At 39.8% G+C, this 22,713-nt stretch overlaps 1 protein-coding gene and 1 pseudogene across 2 annotated transcripts; both read right to left on the bottom strand.

The window, feature by feature from the left end:
* Window positions 1-3,654: 3,654 nt before the first annotated feature.
* Window positions 3,655-11,697, bottom strand: LOC144712196 (ATPase, V0 complex, subunit E). 2 transcript variants are annotated; one of them, XM_078586399.1, is made up of 5 exons: window positions 11,589-11,697; window positions 11,026-11,131; window positions 9,875-9,922; window positions 4,378-4,478; window positions 4,082-4,277 (listed from the first exon to the last, which is right to left on the bottom strand). In XM_078586399.1, the coding sequence occupies exons 2-5, from the start codon at window positions 11,121-11,123 to the stop codon at window positions 4,267-4,269; spliced, it is 258 nt and encodes an 85-aa protein (XP_078442525.1). In that variant the 5' UTR covers window positions 11,124-11,131; window positions 11,589-11,697; the 3' UTR covers window positions 4,082-4,266. The 2 variants fall into 2 exon arrangements, with proteins under 2 accessions (XP_078442526.1, XP_078442525.1); XM_078586400.1 differs by lacking the exons at window positions 4,082-4,277; window positions 4,378-4,478 and adding an exon at window positions 3,655-3,956.
* On the bottom strand, window positions 11,148-22,057 carry LOC144712514 (cytochrome c oxidase subunit 2-like; annotated as a pseudogene).
* Window positions 22,058-22,713: the final 656 nt, after the last annotated feature.

Raw genomic sequence — 22,713 nt, 5'->3', positions numbered from 1 at the left:
GTACCAGAATCAAAAATCCAAAGATCAGAGCAACAATATGGTTTTTTACCCATTTAGAAACAAGGAATAATTGTCTCGACTACGGACGTGGACTCAATAATATCCATGCTTTTAGCAGTTGGTACCTGCATTGGAGTTCTTCCTTTATTTTCTACATGACATTGACAGTTCTCTTAGGTTCAGAACGTTTCTCATAATTATTTTCTTTTAGACATTTGAGTCCAATTTCTATTTTTATTGACTAGCTTTGACACCCATGGATCTTTCAAAAGTTTTATTTGAGTTCCAGGCACATCTACAATGATCACATCATAATTGATTTTCATTTATAGCACATTAACTATCAAACTAAAGTCATGAATTTTGTATGTTTATTCGCTATAAAATTATTACAAATGTTTGTTATCAAGATTCAAATTATTAAATTGAATTTTGGCATGATATTATATTTTTATGGATTTTAAGGTATTTGTAGGGAATTTTATGACATCATATTCATAAAGAAAATTTCTAAGTCACAATATGTATTTCTAAATTTTGCTGACATTAAATTCATGAAGAAAATAGTTTTCTAAATAGATATATTTTAAAATAAGTTTTATGAACTAAATTACCTGGAAATTTTAAAAGATTTTTGTTTTACATTTTCCAGTTTTGTGAAAATTGTGTCATGCTGGAAATAGATATATTTAAAAATATTTTTTATGAAATAAATCACATGGATTAATAAGAAGAGATAAAATTGAATAGTTGAGAATGATTCAACTTCAAATTGTGATATCTAAAATCTAGGAGTTTTGGGCAAAACTTGAGGGTAAATTTCTCTTTCTCATAAAACCATCCATACAATCTGATATGTAAATGGACCCCGCTATCCATGTATAAATCATCTTGGAATTGTTCTGACTTTAGTAGGTCGAGCAAAAGAAGTTTATTTTAAATCCATTTGAGTTTTATCACAATTTGTATCACTATCACAATTTGCCTTGATCCTGTCATAATATAAAGGTCAACGGTGAGTTTCTTACTTTCAGATTGTCTTCATTTTCTCCATATACATCCATCTATCCATTCATATTCATAAATCTACATCCATCCATCTTCATCTTCAGATCCATCTATACCCATCCATCATCATTCGCCGAATATCCCCCTTTACGTATCTTCAACCTTATGTCATTGTATTGTTAATTTATGCATATCTCACCTCATCCCCTAATCAACATATAAAAACCATTTTAAACTCAAAATTTTGGTTCCTGCATAGATGACCCTTGCTCTCTAGAAGCTAGGCAAACTATTTTACAAGTCGAGGTTTACAATTTGTTATGATTTACTCCAAAAACAATGACAATTAACTACCCTAAACTATTTTACAAGTAGGGTTTCCTCTGGCCTTGGTTCTCATAAGTCAAATTAGGTTGTTGTTGGGCTGTAGGAGGTTTTTGTAATAACATTCCCCCGACATAGGCTTGATCAAACAAGAATATTTCTGCACAGGATTTTTAGTTTCATAACAATAAACTTTCTTTTTTCGAATTTGGATTGTGGTATATTTGAATTTGAGTCTATTTTCTTGTTAGATGACTTAGCTGAAATATTTTGAACTTTGAACATAAACCTATGAGGTAGTGTCACGCGGTCAAATTCGGAGCTAAGACCAATTCTCGGATTGAACATGCACTGGACTCAATGCTTGGGCAGGAACATTGAGCAGCCTTCACTTAGGCAGCAGAAGTCTCTTGTGAAAGTTTGAGATTGCTTGGGGGTTAGGAGGTTAGGCTAGTCCCATAGCAGAATACCAAGGCGTTTTGGCACCACACAATTAAAGATACGTTGGTGGCCATAGCCATTACACTATGCCCAAGGCCCATATAGGAATGTAGAGAAGAGGTGCAGTGCGCGTCATGGGTAGTGGTGCTTCTGCAACTTGCGGACCACAGCCACACAAGCACACTTGCAGGCACCACTGCTACAAGCATGCTCCTGGTTCGGGCACTCTACACCTTTCTGGGCTATGGACCTTGACGCACCCACCAACCGGTTGTACTTTACAATCCAACGCCCACATGCTTCACCACCAGGCTCAGAGGCCGACGGCTTTGCGCCTACGTGATGCAGCACCACCCATAGGGACACCACATACCCTGCATTCGTTTCGGCACTTCGCATACCATGGTTACATCCATCACATCATCCGTGCGCCTTTTGCCTTGGCAGGATACAGTCCCATGGCCACATGAGTGGTACCCACAGATTGCGGCATAGACATCAGCAGCCCATGCATGAGACCTATCCCTGATCTACTGCTCAGGCTTGTCGGCGGGCACGAACACCTTGTGGGTGTTGGCCTTTAAGATCAGAGACAAGTGTTATCACATGTGGTGTGTGTTGTGGTAACGCGATAGAGTTGGCTCCCTATCTCGAGTCCAAATATATGGGGTTTTCACTTGGGCAAGTTTGTCGTGCACTCTGCGTGGTTGGCACGCAGGCCGCAGCAGGAAAAAGCTGCACACTTTTTGATCTTATAAGTAGGTATAGACCTGGTCACAGGTACAAGCTCCCAATAAATAGAGTTTAATGGTGGGTAGATGATAAAACTCTACTTCGTTCCATACGGTCTAAAGCTCATTAGCATACTCCAAGGCAATATGCACTTTGAAAAGATGAGCATAATGAGTCTACTATTGTTGATACATCATTTCATCTAGAATATCGGATCTAAATAACATCAGATATTTCCTTAACATGAACATAATCCATGTATGATTACTCACTTTAGGAATAGTTGAATCTAATCGCCAAATGGTAACTACTTACAACACCACTTGGTATAGTTCTTAGCTGCGAGCAGAGCTGATTTGTCTATCAGGTGATAGGCCTGTCCTCTAGGATGAACAGTAATATGGAGATACCTAAATGTAGGTATGACGAGACTACAGGGGCAGGTAGGTGTTATTCCCTTGTATCGAAAATTCAATTAAAATATTCATCTTCTGACTCTCATCATATGCGTGTAACTAGATTTCTATGCAAGTTTTTCACAATATCTAGTGGCATTGCAGATGCCAGAATCTAGTGAAAAGCACGATTGTGTTCTTAAATTATTCAAAGATATCTCCAAACATGAAGGGACCAGAGGCCGCTACAGGTTTATGTGCACATTCTAACAGTATATTAAAGACATTGAAAGTAAATATTTGTTCAAACTTAGTGAGATTTTATTATACATTGGATTCTCTTTTACCAGAAAGGAATTATTTTCTTCAAAAACAATCGTAGAGGAATTCTCTTTTACATGGGGCTTTACTTAACGTACTATCCCATAGAAAGTTAAAAACGGAAAAAAATATGCAGCAGGATTGTGCTGGGAAGGAAATTTAAAATCTCAAATATCAAATTTAAACTCTTTTTTTATGTTTTGATGATTTCAAGGGGGTTGACGCCAAGGCCTTTCGTGTACGACTGCCATTTTCCATCCACTAGTCTGAGGGGAAATCTGCCACGTCAACCCTAGTCCAGTCATATCTTACGTGGTCATATTATCCAGTATAGCAAATGAACTTGCAGCAGCAGCGATGTTCATGATCTCAAGGTGACTCATTAATTCAAATTCAATTTGACTTCGAAAATCTGAAGCAATATAATATCAGGTAGATGAAATAATTCTTGGCCATTTTATTCACGAATATTGAATTTGTAACCGTTTCCGCTGTCTGACGGCCTGACGCGGCAAACATGAAAGGAAATAATAAATGGGGGAAGAAATGAACACGAGGGTATACAAACAATAAAGCATTATGAAGGGTGGATACAGAAATTACCCAGCGCCATGCGTCATCTTGAACCTAATATATAGCACACAAGAGGATGATGTGGATGGCCCCGCTCACTCTCCTTCGTTGAGTATCGGAACGATAAGCGGGTTCAACTGCGCCAGATAAACAATCGCCCACCTGGCAAAGAGTAACAAAATATACTAATTATAATTTTGAAAACATAAATGAGCCTTAGGGCTTGAGTCATGTATTCGCTGGGTGGTTCCCGATCTTTTCGGATAACAGCCTTTTAGCATTCAAAAAAATAAAAATAATTTTGAAAACGTATGGTATAAACCAAATGTAACACAAAGCTTCAATCAAACTTAGAGTCTCAAATGTCTGATGGATGAGAAGGAAGAGAGATGAGAAGAGAGAACGGGGGCAGGAGGGAGGCGAGGCCGAGCAGAAGGGGCGACGGAGCGCCCTGAACAGTCATTGCTAGCAGCTAGGAGAGGCCTGCAAGCAGTGGGAGAGATGAGTGCGACTGAATGAAGAGGAAGGGGAACGGATTGGAGGAGAGAGAGAGAGAGAGAGAGAGAGAGAGAGAGAGGCTCACTTGGGATACTGTCTTCTTGCCATAACCCAGAGGGACTTGACGGGTTAAGTAGCTCTTCAGGGATCTGGGCTCCAGTCTTCCCTTTGAGTCCCTTATTGGGCCTTAAGCGGACATAGACCCGACGTGGGATCATGTCAACATATAGTTGTAAAAAAATATACTAATTGTCCAAGCTAACTAGATATTATTCTGTGTTTTCCTATAGGAAAAAAGAGTTATTTGAATATACACATAGATATATATATAAATATATCTTTCTCCAGCAATGATGGAATAACTGTAGAGCTCTCTTTCTCTCTCTTATAACTGTTTCCAGAAGTTAAATGCTGTCAGAGCTCAGATTGCAGTCATTTAGCAACCAATGTGGGTTGCTTCTTACCTAAACCCGGCGCCGAGGCTCACAATGGCCAAGTGACTTCAGTTGGGCTTCTGTCCAGCTAGGTCTGCTGACATTGGCCTCATTGTGAACTTCTGTTATCTATAATTATTCACTCGACAGTGTCATTAACAGCTGCACGCTGCTACCATTAGGCTTGATGTTGACAGTCACGAGAAAAGTAGCCATGCTTAATATGTTGAAATAAATAAGGTAGGTTTGGGATTATCTAATTCTAAGCTATATATGATACTTCCATATGGATTAGGCACAGATCCTCGCCCAGATCAGGTGTTGGCACCGACGGCCACTTCACCCGCTCCAAGTTAAAACCTGACACCTGACCTGCCCCCTTTGACCCTGGACTCAAGTTGACCCCACCCCTGACCTGCTGTCCAAAACCTACCCAAAGTCAACCCAATCCTGGCCTGCTCTTAGGACTCGGCACATCCTAACAATGAGAATGTATGACATTTACGATGAGTGATTGACCTTTAATCGATGATGGCATCAATGCCAAAGATCGTCAATGATGTCGTCAATGTCCCAGGTATGTCAGTCTAAAAACTTATTGCAACAACATCATCCATGTGCCCGAGGGTGGTTGATGTTGACATTGGCATGACAATGTTATGGTGAACATTTTTTCTAATCAAATATGATGGTTGACTTTGAAGGACAGTGGCAACATCAAGTGATAAATGTTTACAAGGGTCGATGACATTAATGTTGACATATGGGTTAATGTATGCCAAACCCTCCCTGACCTCTCGGATGGTTCAGGTGATAGGTAACTTGATTTAGGCTTCCTCTCAAGGCAAGGGTTGAATGGGGACGAGCCATCACAAGTAGTGGTAATGAGGTGATGATGACAGAGGAAGGGAATTGTTGAGGGACAGGAAGAGAGAAATCCATCAGAGACTATTTAGAGATTGACTGTGGGATAAACCAGTTGAAGATCAACTGTGGTGCAATCACAACGAGATCGGGAACTGCAGAATGATCAAGGGAAAGGGGAAAAGAGATAGACAGAGAGAAAGGAGAGAGAACGAAAGAATGCAAGAGTCTTATAGACCCGAATTTAAAAACATATACGATTATGAAATACATGACTCTAAATATCCCCTGCATGCACCTCCTTGGATTGTGCCCCAGGATGTCTCATCGGATGCCACATCCACGCTGGTAAGCATCTGCAAGCTCCATATTGCCCAGGCGAACAGACCTTGGAAGAATAGATGAGAGCAATCTTCCTTGCCTTGTGTACATTTGTGACACATTACTAACCGTGGCCATATCTGTTCTCCTACTGTTCCTCCCCACAGAGTCTTTCCAAAAAGGCCTTAGCACGGATTCCAGGCACCTTTCAACCTCCTTGGACAACTTAAAAACCAAAAGATAAAATATCAGAATTGTGGAGAGCACTGATCGTGACAATACCAGCCAGCCTGCTCTTGACAGCACACGGCTCTGCTCACCCTCCTGTTTCCTCTCCACTTTCAATCACTGGTGCCTAGTCTGTCGTTAGGGCCAATCCCAAATAGCGCATGGGTAATGGCACTATAAGTGTCCCTAAAGCCTAAAGCATTGTACCTCTTCCTTATGCGATAGGCCAAACCCCATGAAAGCTGATTAGGATCGATTAATCTGCAGTCGGAAAATCTGCAAATAGGTGCAATAACGATTAAATGTTTCGAGCTTCCCCCATTGAGCTCTCCATGAAGAAGTTGGTGTCGCCTACATATTAGAGTAGCAGAATGCATGTGGGGTAGTTCTCTGTCTGAATGCCCTCCAGCAAGCTTTGTGCACATGTGTTGACAGTACGGGTGGCCAGGGCATCGACTGCTAGGACGAATAGTAATGGTGATAAGGGACATCCCTCTCTGACCCCTTTTTGCGGATGGATCCATCAGTCTGCAATTCACTAACAATGAAAATGAGAGGGAAGTCACACATTCTAACCCATTGCACCCATTCAATTGGGAATTTACTCTTCCTATTTGAGGCCCACATGAAGAGAGTCGCAAAGTCCTAGTTAAGAGAGTTGTATGCCGTTGCAAAGTTAAATTTCCACATGAAGCCTTTATTCCCCTCTTTCTGCCAAGCCGTTATGATTTCAACCGCCACTTCTGTGATGTCATCTAATTCTCGGCCTTGGATGAATGCTGACTGAAAGGGCCCGACAAGATCTACAATCACCATTTCAGAAATGAGTAGAATGGGAATGATTGGAGGGTTCAAACGGAGGAGGGAGGGATCAACCACGGACGAGTCGCCTGAAGACACGATGAAGGCCTACGATCGTGGGGACGGGGGTTGTCGACGACTAGAAAAGAGCCAATCAGCAGTGGTAGGGATCGGACTGGAGGGGAGCTAGTTGAAGATCTGATGAGACGATCATGGGGCAGGGGTATTGAAACCCAGGAGTCAAAGACCTGCTCATCTCTAGCCAATCAGCTATCACTTAATGGCACAACAAATCAGCAAGGAACACGTAACTCAGACCCGCTCTGTCAGATGAATCTGTGGCTACGATCAACCACAAATTAGCCACCAGAACGCAGTTCTAACGGCTAGGATTTCTCGGATTTGATTATTTGGTAACTAGCTGTTATAACGGCTAGTAAAAGCCCGTACTTAGTCCGAGCCTATAAATATATGCAAATCCGTTTGAACATTTTGGTTAAGGAAAGAAGATATTACTATTTGTTCTTTTCAATCTTCTTCTTCTCCACTTGTCCTCTATTACTTCTTCATCCACCCGTCTTGTATTATCTCTCCAATCTATGGAAGGTTCTCAACAAGGGGATCACTGGACAGCCAAGGGGGATGGGACTGAGAAATGGTGGATTGAGATAGTGAGCCAAGAGGATGATCTTACATTAATTCTTGACTCCCCTCCTAAATTGAGGGCTACACGTATTTATAGAGAAAGGAAGTCATCTATCTTAAATCACCAAATGACAAAAGTGCCCCCAATGGGCTAGAATGCAGAGGATACAATTGGGGGGATTGGATCATATCACAAAAAATTATACCTTTCAAAGGATCAAAACAATAAGCTGGACATGCCGGTCTCCATTGCCAACTGGTGACTGAAATGACCTGTTTAACCATTACATTCCCAAATGTCTCATTTGCTACTGGTGTGTTCTGCCAGTGTTGGTCACTGGACATATTTTGCACCTTCAGTGATGAGCATCTTGTGAGATTTGAGGAGACATCCATAAAAGTGCTATTATGCCAGAATTCTGGTTCTCTGTAAATCTTAGGATATTATGATGTGCACTAGGAAGGCTTCCATGTAGGTCTCCACTCAACTATGGTATGGGATATGATCCTATTGACTGGATCATATTGACACATTAGGTAATTGGAAAGGCCTGATTGATGATTTGATTGGCACAGTAGATCAATTTACTTGGCCTGAACAAGATTGGACCCAGTTAGCTGATCTCCTCAATAGAGCTCTTGGAGGATCCATTGACCCAGCCAAAAGACCGGCCATAAAAATCAATCCACCTATTGCATAGAATGGGGCAGAGTAAAAATCAGTTGCTGTGAAGCCCACAAAGTAAAATTCAAAGCGTTCAGTATTACCAAAATGCCACGCTTAGGGGCCTGATCACCTAGTCAATCACCATTTCAGAAACATAAATAATCATTTGATTACTCCAACATTCTTCTGACAATTGCCATCGGTAGATTATTAAACACAAATCCGGCAAGATGGACAGAAAAAACCAACACAATTTTGATTAGAAACCAAAAACTGAAATCATAAGTAAGTCTTGCGATTCATTAGTGATTAATCTCACAGCAGTAGTAGGGATATTTCCCTATCAGTTAGTGATCGACAGGGTAAATCCCATACAGACATAATCTGAAACAAGCTAGGAGGGGATAGAGAGATAGAGGGAAAGAGTGATGAGGAGAGCAGGAGAGAGATACAGGCTTGTCTCTTCATTGTCAGCAGTGAGCAACCACAATGGATAATGGGCATCATAATATCCATGAAAAGGAATTAGAGTAGAGAGGCTCTAAAAGACAAACCCGTCCCCAGGCCATAGTCAGGAATTCTCAACAGAAGATACTGTTCTTCCAGAATAATTGCATGCCCCTATTGAATAATTTTTATCTCTACTTGGTGATAAATAAACCATCCGTGCTTCTTTTTCCTCCAACCTCTTACAGATCTCATAAAATGTAGCCTCTATTGATCCCCAATGACCAATCCTTACATGTACTGTAATGTGCTTCCCCATGTGTATCAGGGAACCATGCACACAAGGGTATTATTACTAATTTGACAGCAAAAGTAATAATGAACCCAAAATAAAATAATCTTTCTAATGCTCGGAGATAATTAATTAGCTAATGTTTCAAAAATCAAACTACTGCCTAGAACTCCTATTAAAATAAAAATATAACCCCGTGCAGTGTATAAAATAAAAATTGTAGCTAAATACAGAACTCCTATTCCTCCCAGTATTTATATTTATGTCTCTCTCTCTCTCTCTCTTTCTCTGTCCCAAAATAGTTAAAGACAATTTTAGCATCATATGATCCGAAGCCGGTCTACAAAAGGAAGAAAGCCAAGTGTTAAACAGGGCCCAATCAGGAGGCCCAGCCCACCAACGGAGCATCTAAAGCCCCTCCTCAAGACCAAGGAGGGCAAGAATTCAAACATGAGTAACCCTGCCCTTGTCCTCTCTCTCTCTAACGGGTCATGACTCTCTTCTCTCTCTCTCTCTGCCAGCAACGTCCTCTGAAGAGCAGCGGCTCTTCCTTGGCTATCTTCTGTCATCCTCTTACCCTTCACATCCTCATCTTCAACCCTGGGAACCCTTATCTCTCTCTATCTTCAAGTATCTTGGGTCACATCATACATTCAAGTGACACACCCATTTAGGCTGTATCATAGCATAGGGTGTTTCTTTGAGGAAATAGGCTTTTCTAAATTTATCAGTCTTTACCAGAATTCGCAATGGAGAAAAATTAAAGTGGTAATGAGGAGGACCTATCTAATTTCAAAATAGAGAGATTTTGGTAATACCACATTGAAATATTTTCAAAATAAAAGGAAAGTTTCTTTGCAGGATGACGAGAAAGAAAACTTACATCATCCAACAACAAGCAGTTGCCGTGATGACCAAAGTCAGATGAAACCTGAAGAAAAAATCAGATTGTTCAAAATAAATCCCTGAAACCGTACCCAATAATGACGACGGAAATCTAAAATTCATTTTCAACTGAAAAAAGAGAGATAAGATTAAAAACTAAGAATATTTAATATCCTTGACAAACACAATAAATTGGGCCACAACGTAGAAAACCAGAAATTTCAACTGCTACCAGCTTTCTGATGTCCGATACAGGTCAAAGATTGATTCAAATGATAAGTGGGATTCATCAATTTTTTTAACTGACTGTGGAGAAATATTCACGAAGGCCCGGATTTATATCCTAATCCTCAGAAAACGGTCTCAAGAAGGTTTAACAGCATGGCTACATGAGCTAGAAGATAAAACTTAAATTCAAAATGGATAAGTAAAACCCGATTCACGGTTGACTTTGCATCAGTTATTGGAAGACGAATTTAGGCGAAGTATGTGCTATCACATTATAGATTTCAATAAATACCCACAATAATAGCTCTTTGAGCTTATACAATGTACTGACCCAGCAGATTGCCGTTTCTGGAACTTCATCCGAATGCAACGACTTTGAGAAATGGAAAAAAAATTTCTGGACACAATACAAAGTTCCCCATTGATAAAAAAGAAGTTGACAGTATGCTCGAACCAAGGAGTCGATGAATTTCAGGAAATTCAACATATTAAAAAGGAATAATTTGACCGCGACTATCAGAGTACACTTTTGTCTTCGCACTCGCCCACGTATTTTATGAGGAATGGTTCAGAAATCTCCAACAGATAGACGGCTATATGAGATCCATATGATGTGTAAATGCAAAAACTGCGTATAACGTTGGTTTGAAAATCTACTATTCGTTTTTTCCTGTAAAAAACTGTCTCAACCATTTCCTATGAAGTCTTAAAATCTTTCAAGATTCATAGTTAGATGTTAACGGAGATGGGATAGCGTCAAAAACAAAGATCCATACAGATCTGACGAAAATTGTACTCCCCGGCTAGATAAAAGCAACAAGAAGCGAAAAACAGGAAGAAGTGTTTCATAAATCCTCCGCACTCAGATAATCAAGGGGAAAAAACGAGATAAACATCAAAGGCAAGGGTACGAGGCATCACAGGTTGGTGGACGGCCCCCGGTTGCAGCAGATCAGGGTGGAGAGAGAGGCGACGACGCCGATGAGAATGAAGATGATTGTCGTCGCCAAGAATCCCATCGCGTCTCCTGCAGCACCAGTTCGTCAATCACTCCACCCAATTAAAAACCTCGACACTGAAAGTCAGAGATAGACCCAAAAAACAGAGCGAGAAATTCGGAAAGAGTCAGAGAGGGATAGAGAGAATTGATCAACAGAGAAAGAGAGGAAAAAAAACCAAGAATACTTGCGAAAATCGAGATCAGAAACCTAAGATGATGGCGAAATTTCAAGCCAACAATACCAATTCGAAAGTAAGAACGCTGTACAAAGAAACAAATCCAAACGCATTTCCAATTCCTGGGAACGAGAACTTACAGAAACAGAGAGATAAAAAAAGGAAAATATATTTGATTCAGCGATTCAGATCTTCATATATTCATAATTAATGAATTCATATGAAATTGAAGAGGAAAGCAATTTCGATTCCCAAACAACGAATTAACCAGCGAAGAGAAACACCAGATGTAATCGACAAGGAAATACCTGAGAAATCGCCAAGACGAGGAAGCCTGATCTACGTAGAACAGCAAGGCAGGAACTGATCGAAATCGCGGAGGAGAAGCCGGCGAGTGTCACAATGGGGGAAAAAGAGGTGGGGCAATTCCGGGTTTTCCTATAAAAGGGTTTGTTTCGGATTCGATGGGTCCGAACCTACCCATCGGATTCTCGAAAACCCGATCGACCCGACTTTTTCGAGTTAACAGGACCATATGGAGGGACCGGATCCGGACCGAACTGATGACGGATGACGAGAAGAACGTCCGTCGCCCGTCACAGATTCTGTACTTTCGTTCCGTTTCAGTCAGAAGTCGTCCGGATGACGAAATCATGATCATGACATCTTCATCAAACAACAGGAGTCAATGTCAGCGTCAATCTTGATGGAGGGATGACAAAATCAGGATGATTATGTTATTGTCAACGCTGATGGACGGATGACAAAATCACACTGACAGCTTCTTTATCCTTGATGATGAGTGACGAGCAGAATGCCCATCGTCTGTCACAGAGCCCGCATTTTAGTCTTTTGAACATGAATTTTTTTGAAAAAGAGAGAGTATATATCTGTTTGAAAAAAGCTTATTCAAGGTGTGAGTTTCCAATAAGCTAAGTACTTAAATATTAAAATATTGGAAGAGTTTCCAGTCAAGGCATTCAGTCTTGGATACCATCTCACCAGCACAAGAAAACATGGGATGTTATTTTCTCTCAAGGACAGCCTTTTGGACTTTCCTCTTGACTACATTGTCATCCCCAAGTGTTACACTCTAAGTGTCACAAATATTTCTCTAGAGGTTGAATTCTTATGGTATTAATTCAATTCTTCTAGTAAATTATTTTATGCAACATCCCTTTCTCTTCATAATGGCATATCTTCTTTATTTATTCTAAAATGTTGTTTATTTTCATATCTGCGGTAAAAATATCAATGCACCAAATTAGACCTCTTAAACTATCTATAATATTCTTGTTCTAATATTTTTAAACTCCGCTACATTTTACTATTTTATTGAAAAATCTTCATTGTATTTTGACTGAGGGAAATAGTAAATTTATGGAGTTCAGTGTGGATAATGTGCTGCCACATCATGATAAACTTGAGCAACATTAGTAGGCAATGGAGGTAGTAAATGATCGTATGACTTGCGTGAAGAGCCAAGTCAAAATTGGTGGAGGCCACTTAGAGAAAAAATATATGAGTACTTCACGCTAGTGGACAACTCGAAGTATGTATGTGAAGTATATTGTGTCATAAACTCTACGATCAAAGTGCACGTACAATGGAGTAAAATCGTGAGTTCAAATGCTTTTTCAGCAACACCTATAGATAATTCATCGTAAGATACATGATGAACTCAAAGCCGCAATGAGTTCGAAAAAATCTATCCCAAAACCATCTTCCAATGTGTTGTCCGCAACACAGTACAACATCATCGTCACTCTAGAGGATTAGGAGATTCCATGACTTATCTTCGGTGATGTATTGTCATGGTCATTTTCTGACTAAGCAGATTTTTTACGGGCATGGTGATTTAGAGCACATGCCAACATAAAGATGCATGGATGGTAAATCGGTTGATAGGATAGTGTACACTCAACTAAAGGTGACGCTTGAAAAATAGGTTTAATGATGTACATTTTGTGTCCCTCACGGTGGAAGCTTGGACTACAGATAATGGCTATGACCTTTAATATGTAACAGCCCATTGAATTGACATTGAACGGAAGCATCAAGAGCATGTCCTTGGCCTACAGAATTCTGAAGATAAACATGATGGGTTGACAATGAGCCAGCCCATTTTGGAGGTCCTAGAAGATTTCAACATTTGGTTGACGGTGTGATCAATTTTTTTTATTATCATACATATTTATATAGAGAATATAAATATCTAAATTTTCACTAACGTGTGACACACATCTTGAACTTGATTGTGCAATTGATCCTAAGAAGCCTTTGTGTGATTCAAATAGACACAGAGCATTGTGTGAGTAACGAAGAGAGAGATTCAATTGACATGTCATATCAACATTGTGTGACCTCCCTTGGGAGGCAATGGTGCAAGTTTGTGAACTTGTAAAAACTATCTTTGGTTCACCTTAGAAGAAGGTAAGCTACGTCTAGATATGCAAGAATATTTCAATGCCAAACACCAACAAATTGTGCTAGATTGCCCAATAAGGTGAAACTCAGCATACATTGTGTTGTGTGGTGCCATAGATAAGAGGGAGGTACTTGACCAAATGGCACATACAGTCCTCTCTACGATTGCGACCAACTACAACATTGAGCTTCAAGAGTGGGCTATGTTAGAGAATTTTTACAACATATTTGAAATATTTTTTGATGCAACTCATTATGTAAGTAGTTCAAAGGTGGTCACGACAACCATGGTTCTTATCGTGATCAAGACTATATCAAATTGTGATTGTGATTGTGATTGTGTATTGTGTCTCTAATGCTCACTTAAGCATGATGAGCATCCCACTCTAGTGGGTGGGTAAGTTTTGGAAGTTAGTTACTAACATGCTCTCATAATTGCTAAGATGATCAAGGAGGTCCGAGTTGGCACCAAATCCAATCCGAAGGCAGAACCCATATAGGAGCCTGAGGCCTACATCTCAGAGTCCTTAATTGGAGATGATGAAAACCCTATGAAATGATGGATGGACTCTGGTGTGCGATGTTATCAACATCTAGCAATGTTGGAGATGGAGTACCTCTTGATGTCGTCAACAAGTACACCAATGGTGCAGTTCTTTTGATTGGGAAGTAATGTCTTGACATACAAAATACCACTCATAGATGTGGAAAGTATCGAGTTGTTGTGTGCATTACACTATTGGATGTGATCAGGAACTTCATTACACAAGGAAAATGATGTATCTTCATCCTAGAATATAATGAGGTAATTATTATTTTTAACGACTGCTCAACATTTTAACTTACATCTAACTCCACTTTTCTTGGTTATTGCAACATCCTTCTATGAGCCAGGCCTGAACATCAAGATTCCATGAGCATTAATATAAGTAATAAATCCTTTGCAAGTTGACCTTTTTATTTTGTTTTTTGGGCATAATACATGTTTTTTTCAAATTTTACTCACTCTATGTCAAAATTTAAATGTCCACAACAATCATCCCATCGTCAGCAATTGTCATTCACATCCTCCATGATCACGATCCTCGTCCTCAGTGGTCCTCATTCCCATCCTCAATGCCCATCATCCTTGCCATTGATGGTCGTTGTCCTTGTCATGGGTGGACTTCATCCCCATCGTCGACAATCATCATTCCCTATCATCGACGCTCATATTTCACATCCTGACAAATCATCTCCTCGTACACGACGGTTTGTCCTATCCTCAATGATCATCATCCCCGCCATCGATTGTCATCATCCCCGTCTTCGACAGTTGTCATCCCGACACTGGCGGTTGTCATTCCCATTCTTGGCGGTCATCATCCTCGTCCTTGGTGGTCTTCATCCCCATCCTCGATGATTATTCTTGTCCTAGACATTCATTTCCCCTGTCTATAAATACATATATATATATTTAATATATATATTTCTGTCATCCTTGACATCTGATCCATCATTCTCTTCATCAATCATTTGTGATGGATGATTGATGATGCATGACTAAATACAATTCATTCAATCATTTGTCCATTGCTTTAGAAGACGAGGATGATGAATTTCAGACTGAGGATGATGGTTCGTCATTCATCCAACAAGCCTACTTTACGCTAGTGTCACCGTCAATTGTGAGACCTGCCCAAAGAACACCGCCACCGGCCAGTGGCAACATCTACCCTTGTTAGAGAATGCCAGTAGTCACCACTCACCAAAGAACTTGTCATAACCCATTTGAGACCCTCCATCCTCATCGTGATAATTGTTGAGAAAGTTGTATATGTCATCTGTCTACATCATACTAGGATTGATGATAACATGCATTTTTAGTACCTTATATGATCATATTTACATGTTTGTCAGCATTAAATTGCTCACATTTGCATGTTATCAAGCTTAAAATTATTAAATCTATTTTTTAGAAGGAATTTTCTACATTTTTTGTGTATTTTTTGGGAATTTTCTGATTCTACAAGAATATAATTTTTGAGACATATATGATTTTTTGGGAATTTTTTGACACTAAATTTGGAAATATATGATTTTTCTATGTCGAAATATATATTTATAAGTATTTTTGGGCTTTTATTTTATTTAATATGAATTTTAAAAATATTTTAGTCCCTTTTTTGCACCGCCACGTGTCATCCTTCGATTCGTCGAATGACGATGATTCTTAGTGCTCTATGATGATTGGCGCAGCCAATCATTAGCTGAGTTAATGATTGGTGTAAGCGAATAATTAGCCAGGCAATTATCATTTCGTGATTCGCGAAGCAATGATTGCATTTATGACTAACAAAAAGCCTTCTTTATTTTTTTCTGCGCTGGATGAGATTGACGAATGACGAGTCACTATTCATGTGTGCAAAAACTACATGTAATAAGGGGTTATGAAGTATTTTTAAATGAAACAAACATGCATTTTAGGTTAAAATCCCACTTTTATGCAAAGATCCATTCATTGTGTAAAACTTCACATTTTTATGCCATTTTTTCATTTATAAGCATATTAAGACATTTGATTGTTAAATAAGAGAATAAAAAATATATAAATAAAAATTAAGAGAAAAAGGGGCCTCAGCCAAGCCGCAGCCAGGGCCAAGCGCACCGCATGCACTACCTGCAGCCATAGCCAAGGCCGCGGCCGCAGGCGGCACGCACATCGCAAATCCAGCCAACGGTCGCGCATCATTACCAGTCAAGGAGATCCGTCAGCACCAGAGGTAAGTGTGGATCTAATGTTGCAAGGATTTGAAACATTTATATACCAAGCGCTCTTTTTGAAATCCTCAATATGGGATTACGGAATCCCATATCTCAAACGCGCTCGGGCCGCCGGGTCAGCGATAAAGAGAATGAGTCGGGCCGCGATCATAAAGAAGAAAAAAAAGAAACAAAGCTGTTCGGGCTTCGAGCTAATGCGGCCCGAAGCCCGGACCAAAACGGGCTTTACTTAAAGCCACATTTTAATCTTGACCGTCGATCTTCCCTGGGAAGATCGAATGGTCAAGATCGCCCGTATATATTACATTTGTTTTCTTTTATTTCAGGTTGACAGCTCAGCGTGGAGCTCCATCGTGGACAAATCAGAGGGGAAAACATGGGCAGCCGACGCTGACGTGGAACCGATGATGGAGCAAGGGTCCACCGTAACTAATGGGGGTCCACGGCTACGATTTAATTGCAGCCGTTGGATTCTCTAGAAAGGAAATCGGACGGTCAGAACGACCGCTGATTGCCTTCTTCCACCCGCCATCTCTGTCGCTGGCAAAGTCAATCCAGCGACGAAAGGCGGATTTCCACCGATTCGCCGTCAGAAACTTCGCCGGAGATATCCCATACCGGTCAGGATGGTCTTAGGACCACTCCTGACCTATAAAATGACAATAATTTGTAGAAAAAGACATATTTTCGTCGCCGAACTGAACGCCCATTTTGAAATCAAAATTAACAATGGAGGGAAGATCCTCCGCCTTTTTCTCAACTCTTTGGAATCTCTCGGTCAACGGCAGTGACAGCGCCACGACCTGAAGGGAGATCAGGAAGAGATAAGAGAGGACAGAGGAGCAGAGAGCTTACCTGAAGGACGACGCGGCCAGGGAAGGATCAGGAGCCTCCGGCGATCCCGAATTGGCGCAGAAATCTGGTAAGTACTTTGGTTTATTATTTTTTTTTATTTTCCATAATTCGTACAGTTTCAAGAAAGAACGATTAATCTCATCAAACGTTTTCCTCGAAATCGAATGAAATCGATTTCGAGTAAAAACATAAAAAAATTCTTCCGAAAACTCTCTCACACATTTCTTCAAATACCTTACATGCAATCTTTAAAACGATCTTTTTTAAAACCCATTTGAATACTTTTTCACCAATTAAAAAAATCTCCAAAAATATGTAATAAAATTTGGAAAGATATGCTCCGTATTACAAATCCATCTTGAAGTGAAATGCAGTGAAATTCGATCTCGTTCCTTATAAAACAAATCATAAAAATCTGGAATTCCAGAATTTGCCCCTGCATTTTCTCTTATAATTCGACCTCTAAAAATTCTACGAAAATTTGCTAAAATCACTAATCTGCTTCCCATACCTAAAAGTCTGAGGTCGAAATAAAACCAGTAAGGATATTTTCCTTTATAAATCACCATTAAATTCTTCTCTACCTTTCTTTAGAAATGAAAACAAACACCTAGTGGTGTTCGTTGACTATCCTACTCATTAGTGAATTCTATCTCTAAGTGCCAATCCCTGTGGAGACGACCTTACTCACCTCTATACATATCTGAGTAAGTTTACTATTACAAATTTTTATTTGATTGAAGCAAAAATAACAACGACAATTTACACCCCATTTTTGCCTTCATCAATGAATAAAAAAAGGACGCCCTTTTTTCGCAATAAATGCTACGTGGACTGAGGCGCAGAAGACAAAAAAACTACTTTTTGCTCTCCCTCGTTTGATTCCCACAAAGGCGGCATGGCCACACGACGGGACGCCACGTGTACACGTGGCGCGCTCTTATCCTATGTTTAAAAAAAAAAGAGAAGAAAGAGAGAGAGGCGATGTGGTGTGCGCTGATGCACCGCCATGTCAGCCTCGAGAAGGGATCTTACTTTTTTAATTATTTCTATTTCGCCCTTTGGTTTCTCTTTCTTTTCTTCCTTTCTTTTTGTCCTTTTTACATGTACATGTGGACTTAGAAAAGTGTGCGCATGGAAGACGAAATGACACAGAATCTCAAGCGATTGGACTATTTAATGGAAATGGAAAATGAGGTCGATGACAAGGAGAGAGAAGGAAATCAAGGGCTAGGATTGCTTCAACTTCAAACGGCCATAACTTTTGATCTACAACTTCAAACGGCCATAACTTTTGAAATTTTCAGCACTGCTTCGTCTTCCCCTCCTCTTTCCATCCATATCCTCTGATCTAAAAATATGGGCCTGGATCATTGTGAAATTCATCTTGAACTTGCTTTCTACTTGTGTAGGCTGAGAGAAAGACAGTAAGTTTTGAGATCCATCAAGTGTGTTCTTGGTGTCCTAGGTGTGTGGGAAAAAGCATTGGAGAAGAGGGGGGAGCTTACCAGAACTCGTAAATTACCGTGATCCTGGCAGAACGTAAGGATCTAAGGTAAGTATCTTCACCTTATCTTGTTTCTTTCCCGACATCATAATTTGCTTAATTAGTCTTTTTCATCGTATCTTCACTCGCATTTTACTCATTTATATTCTCTTATCTCGTCTATCTATTCTTTCTATCGTACCACTCCACGTCTAATCTCTATCCTCGTTCATACCATCATCCATCATCGTGTCCATCACATTCACTTTTTATTTGCTTTAAGTTAAATTAACACATAACTTACGTATTTTTAATCAATATCACTAGCTCATATCTTCGAATCTTGTCCTCATCTATCCTCTCGTTGATCATCACTAGCATAAGAAATTAATTCCTTAATCATTGTTCCCTGTGGAGACGATCCGTACTCATCACAAACTAAGTGCTCTCAAGTATGGTGAAATATATTTTTATTGAATAATCTCAATTACCAATGATGAATTAAACCCCTAAAATTGAGATTATCAATTGACCATTGCCATTGGCAGACGGAGGACGACTGATGATGCCTATTGAATGGGATGCATGCCTAGTCGAAAGAGGTGATGCTAATCACTGGCATAGTTTCACTACTAGTAGCTGAGACATCACATTTTTTGTTCACTATTGCACAAACAAAATAATGAAGAAGCTCGAATAATTAAGAATTAGAGTGAAAGCTAGCTGTTGAAAGCGTATGTTGTCTTTTTAGAATAATCATACAATCTTGGACTGGCCCCCCTTGCATAACATAAAGGTAAAAAGGAGGTCAATGCAATTATAAGGCTTCTAAACTCCTCCCCATGGACACTACACATTGCTAGGGTGATGGGGTTGGCCTGACTTTCATAGATCCTTTATTTTTGAACCACCTAATGAGAATTGAGGTCCTTGAGCGGGTGTCTCCTCCCTACGACTCATGCTCTCTGTATGGAGTGCCCCGTGGTTCCTCGAGTGCCAGTTGTAAAGAGGAATGCCATCAAGTAGGGCGTTATTTGGCACTAACCACTCACTCACCAATCGCTCGGGCTTTGTGTTTCAATTATGTTATCCTAATTGTCTACTTTGCTCGAGTTCTAATGTGATTTCTTCTTAGCATTTTACATTATCTCTACTTGAAAACTCACGCCTATTGCTCTAGCCTCTCATTGTAATAGTTGGCTTCTCAGGTGGATCACACCTTGGGTGCTGTGGTTGAGCTAGAGTGGGCTCAATGGTCGGCCTTTGTATCATGATGCATGTGTAGAGGCATGATTAGCTCCATAATTCTCACTGTAGTAACCATAGGTAACTCCTTCTCATTGTACATAAATGGAGGCCTGATTTGAATGAACACGTACAACATCAATTTTGACACTTGAGGAAAGTACAACCCAACTACGAAGTACATGAGTAGATGTTATAATCATACTTAGATGAGTTTTAGCTGGTACAACCACTCTATTGTCCACTTCTAATAAACTTGATTGACCCAATTTTGGATCATATTTTGGAATTGTATAACTATGAAATGTGAGGGATTGATCATTAGATCTGTTTTAGTCTGAATACTCATACGGTTGGGTCGATGCTCGCTTCCTCCCAAACTTTACTTGCAAGTTTCCCCCCAAAAAGCTCTTCATGCCTACTCTTATAAGGATTACTGTTCTTCTATAGTTAGGTGGTTATCCCCTCTCTCAATGAATGTAAGAGCCAACAAAGGCTACGAAGTAAGGGTTAGAGGCACGTTAGCGGGAGCGACCCTACTTACTTCATATAAGTTGGAACCAAAGAAGATCTAGTTCCACACACATGAGATATGCAGAAGGTATGGGACAACTAGTTCACCATGGATTCTATAAATGAAGATAACCTTTGTTCAATAAATGTGTAGTGGAAAGGGATGTGTGTCAGTTTGTCTAAGTTGTAGACCCCATAGATCAAGAGTGATTCTTCACCTATTTGGGAGCGGTTGATTATAGATTTCCTATGCTCATGTGAACAACGGAGGCTAGCCGGCCCATAGATCTAAAAGTCAGTTATGTCAAAACCTGATTGGACTTTGTCCACGAACAAAAAGTCAAATTATTAAATGATTTGTAATCATTCTTTGAAAGGCACCACCATAAGTTATTGCATTATTCTTCTTCGCTCCTAATGTCAGACCTTTTACTCGTCACTTCACTCTTGAAGTCACTCATAAACTTGCACCATCAGAACCTTCATTGTTAATTTGTCATTTTATTTATTCTAAAAAAAACATAACCTTTCATTCGAATGACTCTTCAACTTCTTATCTATCCTCCCAAGCCCTTGCTCGTAAACTCACGCCTCATTAACTTAATAATTTATCTATTGAAAGTTATCCTTTGGACAACTTGACTTTGTAACTGTTATCTTCGGATAAAATTTTCCTCTCTTGGCCTAGTAGTTTTGCAACAACTATCGTGGTTGTTATCAGCAGGGATCCCCCATTTCAAAGGGTAACGGAGCCATCCATTAGGTCCAAAGTTTTATGCCACTTTTGTGGCTTAGTATGTATTTCTCCACACCGACGCTGTTATTCACTACTTCAACGCTGTTATTGGACATTTCAGGCTTAGTATGTATTTCTTGTATATTTCTCCACACCGAGACGAGGGATGTGTACATCTAGAAACAATAATGGAACCATAGGCTAGTGCGATGGGAGTTGGGTATAGGTCTAACCAACTAAACTCCCCATTTCTAGCATGCTATGGTTCTTATAGTCTCTCGACAATGGTAATGGGTGATTACAGGTAAGCCAGATGTTTCATGAACCACCATTGCTCTTAAATCACCCTTGTAAAGAGGTGCGCTCTAGCACCATTTATGTCCAAAAGCTTTTATATTAATGGCTGGATCTACTTCAACCTTGTCCATGGAGTATAAAATAGCAAATGATGGTATAGAAATTAACATCAGGATGATTCTAGGAAATATGGCCCTAATAATCTCAATAGCAGTCCCATGGACAATCCTATGTGGGATTGGATTATTTTGCTCGTTGAAGTGCCATATAGCACAAACCAACATCCGTGATATGAAAACCAAAATAATAATGAGGAAGAAAAATATATCATGATCTAAGTCATTTATTCCTTGCATAATAGGCGTTGCGGTGTCTTGAGATTGTAGTTGCCATGGTTACATTGCATGAGAAGAAGCGATGGTGAGGAAGAACATTTCTAGAATTCGAACAATCATTTGGTTCATTCTCTTTCTTCTCTGCTCCCATAAAAAATAGAGAGGCTTGTTTCGAGCAGGCCTTGGTTTTTCCAACCGAGAATGGTTCTGAGGTGCGACTTTAAGAGCGGGGGCAATTAGAAGCGAATGTTATATATGTTATATTTCACATAAAAAATTATATTTAGATAAGTTGGAAATTCAAAGTAAAGAAGTTCTTTTTTAAACATAATTCTGAACTAGAGATAACTGCACAAAAAATAGAGAAGTCCAATATAGAACTTCCCAACATTATTTTTAATTACTTCTTATAGAATGATTCAGCTCCTGAACCAGCAAGCTTCTATGCTGAAAAAGACAAGTTGATGTTGAAAGATTTTGCAAGAAGATTTTTAAGAATCGAATATCCTGCTCCTAGACTCACCCTTTGATGACTTTGGTAACAAAGTAAACGGGTAGATTAGCTTCAGGGAAAGCGTTCTTACAGAACTTTTGGAAGACTCAACATGAAGAAAGGCTGATGAGGGTAAGAGATGGAACTGATGGTGGATCATCATCCATCCTAGAGCCCTAACTGGAAGTTTATTTCTCATGAATGTGTGTATTCTACGAGCGTTCGCAAAGGCTAGTCATGGAGTGGCAATTGCCGATGACGAGGCTGCTGTTGCCATTTTCTC

Source organism: Wolffia australiana, chromosome 14 (assembly GCF_029677425.1).
Source record: "Wolffia australiana isolate 7733 chromosome 14, ASM2967742v1".
NCBI classification, from domain to species: Eukaryota; Viridiplantae; Streptophyta; class Magnoliopsida; order Alismatales; family Araceae; genus Wolffia; species Wolffia australiana.
The sequence above is the reverse complement of the archived record's forward strand: the minus strand, read 5'-3'. Positions and strand labels throughout refer to the sequence as shown.